At 35.5% G+C, this 5,000-nt stretch overlaps 2 protein-coding genes across 2 annotated transcripts in view; both read left to right on the forward strand.

Annotated features, from left to right (window-relative positions):
• The window catches only part of LOC147838311 (uncharacterized), a 441,300-nt gene that overhangs the window by 32,412 nt on the left and 403,888 nt on the right, over positions 1 to 5,000 (forward strand). The gene's annotated exons all lie outside the window — the stretch shown is intronic.
• guca1ab.2 (guanylate cyclase activator 1Ab.2) overlaps positions 1 to 5,000 on the forward strand; it is an 11,982-nt gene that overhangs the window by 1,767 nt on the left and 5,215 nt on the right. The window contains exon 2 of the mRNA XM_087303884.1: positions 3,675 to 3,824. Within this exon, the coding sequence (XP_087160010.1) occupies positions 3,675 to 3,824 (150 nt within the window). The remainder of the gene's footprint in view (positions 1 to 3,674; positions 3,825 to 5,000) is intronic.

Below are 5,000 nucleotides of genomic sequence, written 5' to 3' on the forward strand. Positions count from 1 at the left end.
TACTGTGAACTTTCCTCATTTAAGTTGAAGTAATAAGTTATTTAATGAACTCATTACCTTAAACGCTGAGTTCAAAACTCTTTTCAAATGAGTAGAATTTTTTTTTTTTTGAGTTAACTATGCTTATTTCATTTGATGTATTTGACTGTTGGGTTTTGCAGTGTGTGGTTATTTTCCAAAAGTCACTTTTACAAACTTTTTAAGGATAAAAGTTGATGGATGAAAGATCAAAATATGGAAAACTGCTAATTTACAGATACAGTTCTACAGTGTAAACTTTTACTTGTACTTTTTAACTAATCAAACCCAACACTGACTTTATATATATATGACTATATATATATATATATATATATATATATATATATATATATATATATATATATATATATATATATATATATATATATGCAATATCACACTCATAGCAGTGCAATATGGCTGTATATCGGCACTAGTGGGAGGTGTGCGATGGCACGAGGCCGCAGGCTGAGTCAAAAACCTTTTGTAAGTGGAACTACTTTTCTTTCACATTTCACATTTAAATCATAAGCTGACAGTTAAACAGTTGAGCGTTCATCTTTTAAACTTTAGATCTGTAGTATCTGCTTTTTGCTGGCTGTATGTGGGCGGAGTAATACACAAAGGGTAAAGAGGCTGTAGGAGTTCTGATATTGCAGAATATCGCAAGGCTATCAGCCAATCAGATTTGAGAACCAGACAGAACTGTTGTATAAATAAATAAATATATTTATCTGACTTCTATTGTGTGTGTGTGTGTATATATATATATATATATATATATATATATATATATATATATACACACACACACACCACACACATACATATTAGCTCATCAGTGTTGATAATCACGTCTCTTCAGCTTGGGTTCAGCTGAGGATTGTGGGTAACGAGATCTGCAGTAATGAGGTAAACTCAGATAAACTTTAGCCCAGCACAGGTCAGAGATCCTAAAACCAACCCGAGCTGTAATCTGCAGAGCGGGTCAGCGTCCTTACAAACCGCAGATTTATTCCTGATCACACCCTTCATTCACCTCACCGTGAGTAAGAGTGCACTCTGATTGACAAGTGAAATAAACCTAGTGTTTTGAATAATGGAATATAAATATTACAAAATAAACAATCCCAACAAATAATAACTCGACTTCTAGTTGATCATGAAAAGTGTCAGAAGGTGGATTTCTCTGCTGGATCATCTGCTGATCTGCATCCCAATCATCACCAATACTGCAGAAGACCTACTGGAACCAAGATTCTCATAGAAATCAGTCAAGTTTGGTGAAGGAGAAATCATGGTTTGGGGGTCATTCAGTATAGGGGCGTGCGAGAGATCTGCAACATCAACAGCCTGAGGTATCAAGACATTTGTGCTGATCATTACATTACAAACCAAAGGGGAGGGACAATTCTCCAGCAGGATAGCGCTCCTGCTCATACTTCACCCTCCACATCAAAGCTCCTGAAGGTCAAGCCGCTTCAGGATTGGCCAGCCCAGTCACCAGATATGAACATTATTGAGCATGTCTGGAGTAAGATGGAGGAGACGTTGACTCTTGATGAACTCTGGGATCCTGCTGAAGGCTTTCTTCTTCATTCCAGATGACTTTATTAATCAGTGATGTGAGTCATGTCAGAGATGTATGGATGCAGTCCTCCAAGCTCATGATGGAGTCAGACACAATATTCATTCTGTCTCCACTGCAACAGGACTTTATATTCTATACTGGACATTATTTCTGTTCAGTGATGAGACTTTAGTCTGAGCAGAGTCAGAGCGCACTGTCCTCATCAAATCAGTCAACATCAAGACATGATCAGATTTATTGAGCTCAAATAAGCAAAATCTAGAGGCCTTCACCTTTCATAGAGACACTTCTGACACCAGATCATCAACTAGTTACTACTATTACTATAACTATTGCTATAACTATTATTTCTAAAACCTAGAGATGCAACAAGACTTTTGTCAAGTAGTGTAAAATTGAAAATGAATTTTAAAAATCAGACATTGATGTATTAATAAACATAAGGTGGAATAATATTTAAATAAGAGGGTGTGGCAGTGTGAGAGAGGGGGCGGGCCTCCACAAAATGGCTCTAATAATGTTCAAACACCACTAACTTTGTTTGTATTCTCTAATATATTCTAAGTTAATAATAATAATATAACTTCATTCATTCATTCATTCATTTTCTTGTCGGCTTAGTCCCTTTATTAGTCCGGGATCACCACAACCAAATGAACCGCCAACTTATCCAGCAAGTTTTTACGCAGCGGATGCCCTTCCAGTCGCAACCCATCTCTGGGAAACATCCACACACATTCACACACACACTCATACACTACGGACAATTTAGCCTACCCAATTCACCTGTACCTGCATTAATACAATCAAAATGTCTAAAGTAATGCAGGGGGAACATGCAAACTCCACACAGAAACGATAACTGAGCTCAAACCAGCAACCTTCTTGCTGTGAGGCAACAGCACTACTTCGCACCACTGCTTCGCCCATAATATAACTTAACTTAATAATCTTAAATGTAATTAAATGCATTCATTAGGTTTTAATATAAACACTGTAAAAATGCTGGGTTTCACACAATTGATTTGTTAACTTATTCGTTTTTGCAAATTTAAGTGAATTGAACATAAAACATTTAAGTTGTCCCAAAAACATCTCAAGAATTGTGTTGCTTTAGCAAGTAGCTTGCAAACATCTCTTTTTGAGTGCATTAAAATATTATTAACATTATTATTATTATTATTATTAAAATGTTTTCCATGTTTGAAGTGTTGTTAGGTTGAAGCTGCAAGTCCTCATGGAGTTGCTTAGCAGGGGGCGGGGCATAGTGAGTGAGGGGGCGTGGCCTCGTTTGCTCTAATCATGTTTAAACACACTCAACTTTCTAATCTCAGCTGCTCTATTTCTGTGCTGGATTTAGACACTGAAACATCAACAAACAAACATAACACCAAGCGAGCAGGAGTAGCTGAGCAGACTACTCACTGTATATATACAGAAGATCCATAATGATTTATTATAGTGAGGATGTTTGTGTGCTGTTTGGTCGTTTTCATCCACTCTGGGCTGATTTTGAGTCTTAATTTGGCCTCAACGTTCTCTGACTAATCTTATTTTGATGTATATTTTGGGAAAATTCTTTGAAATGCACTATGGGCAGATTGACTCCCCTTTGGTTATGTTGGGGGCTGTTTTTGCCCCATTGACTTCCATTATAATCACATTATTTGATTTCAAAGCCATGACAGCATATAATCCTGCATTCTTGATTGTTGCTGGTTTACGCTGTTGGGAAGAGGGAAAGTTTGTCAGGTTTACTGTTGATCATCATTTGCAAACTAATCTGCTGTTTTACTCAATATAATAGCCAGGAACTCTTCAGCACAGGCCTGTCTAAAGAGTCAATGCTCCAACTGATGATCAACAGTAAAATGTCCCTCTTCCCAACAGGAAAAACCAGCAGCAATCAAGACTGCATGATTATATGCTTTCATGGCTTCAATAAATCAACAAATGTGATTATAATAGAGGTCAATGGGGTCAAAACAGTCCCCAACACAACCAAAGGGTAGTCAATGTGAACAGTACTGAAGGATTAAATGAATGTTTTGTGTGTGTTCAGGATGGCTGTATTGATTTCATGGAGTATGTGGCGGCTCTGAGTCTGATCCTGAAAGGTGGCGTTCAGCAGAAGCTGCGCTGGTATTTCAAGCTCTACGATGTGGACGGCAGCGGCTGCATCGACCGTGAGGAGCTGCTGCTCATTGTTAAGGTATTTAATATTTGGATGTAATCTGATTAGATTGGATTGGATTCAGAATTAGGATTAAATTACGAGATCCAATCAAGCTTTTTAGATTAAACCCTCTAAAAATAGCATTGTAAATTGTTTATAGTGAAATTGGAGTACTTTAATTTATAAACAATGCTTATTTTGATTGCAGCGGATGATTATTTATGTCCTGCAGTTTACATTTGTTTTACTTAAACTTTGTGTTTTTAGTGAAAAACTAAACGTATCCCAAAAACCCTTAAGAATTGTGAACTAATTTTAAATCAAAAGCAAATGTCACTTTTTGACTGCATATTAGTCATGACTACAAATGTTTTTGTGTTATTTTAACTTACACCAAGTGATAAAGTGTTTCAGGTGTAATTTAAAAAATCTTCATGCAAAGTCTCAAGGTTGCCAAAAGTATAGGGCTTTTGTGCTTCAAAATGTGCCACGCATTCTCTATTGGACAGGTCAGGACTGCCGACAGGCCAGTCAAGTACCTGTATCCTCTTCTTCCACAGTCAGGACTTTGATTCTTTTGACCACAGTTCACATTTTCACATTGTGATGGTATTATTAGCAATGGTAATGACAGTATTTTTTAGCATTGACTTACAGTGTTCAGCATATATGCGTACACCCCTCAAAAAATTTTAATTCATGTTTAATATGAAGCTCTACAATATTATATTTGTGCATATACATTAGATTAGTCAGTACTGAAGCCAAATGTGGAGCTTCTCTAACAAAATAACTTACAATTATTCTTCCGAAAACTACTGTAACTTCCAAAAACTAGTAAACCCAAATTTATTTTACAGAAAAATATTAAATACAAATTTTAAAAAGAGGAAAAATCAAGGAAAGCAAAAAAAAGTAAAATTTAGTTGAAATTTTGTAGTATGTAATTTGTTTTTGCAATGTTTAGCTTGAATTTAATTGTATTATTCTTCAATTTCTAAATATGTTTGGTGACTAAAATACTATTTTAATAAATATATCTGTTTGATTAATCAGGTTTGTTTAAATGCACCAAAATCCATTGACTATATTCACTGAGAAATGAAGGAAAATATCTATTTTCATATCTATTTTGGCCTGTAACTTCTATAATAATGACATAAATGCAAAACACAAAATAAGGAAACTTTATTAACAATTTTTTTTTCAGTG

Source organism: Danio rerio, chromosome 22 (assembly GCF_052040795.2).
Source record: "Danio rerio strain M-AB ecotype USA chromosome 22, GRCz13ab, whole genome shotgun sequence".
NCBI lineage: Eukaryota > Metazoa > Chordata > Actinopteri > Cypriniformes > Danionidae > Danio > Danio rerio.